Source organism: Eurypyga helias, unplaced genomic scaffold, assembly GCF_000690775.1.
Source record: "Eurypyga helias isolate BGI_N326 unplaced genomic scaffold, ASM69077v1 scaffold46893, whole genome shotgun sequence".
NCBI lineage: Eukaryota > Metazoa > Chordata > Aves > Eurypygiformes > Eurypygidae > Eurypyga > Eurypyga helias.
Genome location: NW_010242720.1, coordinates 1 through 310, shown reverse-complemented (window position 1 = coordinate 310; position 310 = coordinate 1). Strand labels below are relative to the sequence as shown.

Sequence of the window (310 nt, the reverse complement as noted above, 5' to 3'; positions counted from 1 at the left end):
GTCGGCCCGTGCCCTGGGTCTGTGCCACTCGCCGGAGCCAGGTTGGCAGCACTCCCTGGCATCAACCTTGTGTCCCTTGCAGGTCCCTGGCCCTGCTGGCCACCCTCACCGTGGTGGGGACGGGCTTTGGCGCCTACAACATGGCCATCGCGGTGATGAGTCCTTGCCCGCTGCTCCAGCAGTCCCAGTGGGGCGACGCCATCATTGTAAGTCTTGGGGTCCCTCTTGCCCGGGGAGGTTTCTGGGGACACCCCCTGCTCCAGCCTCACCGCAACATCCCCTGTCCCTGCGGTGGGGTACCCCCCCAGCC

The 310-nt window shown here is 67.4% G+C and overlaps 1 protein-coding gene across 1 annotated transcript in view; it reads left to right on the top strand.

Moving 5' to 3' along the window:
- SLC52A3 (solute carrier family 52 (riboflavin transporter), member 3) overlaps positions 1-206 on the top strand; it is a gene marked incomplete at its 3' end in the record, with an annotated part of 1,409 nt that extends 1,203 nt beyond the window's left edge. Inside the window, exon 2 of the mRNA XM_010149161.1 lies at positions 83-206. Within this exon, the coding sequence (XP_010147463.1) occupies positions 83-206 (124 nt within the window). The remainder of the gene's footprint in view (positions 1-82) is intronic.
- Positions 207-310: the final 104 nt, after the last annotated feature.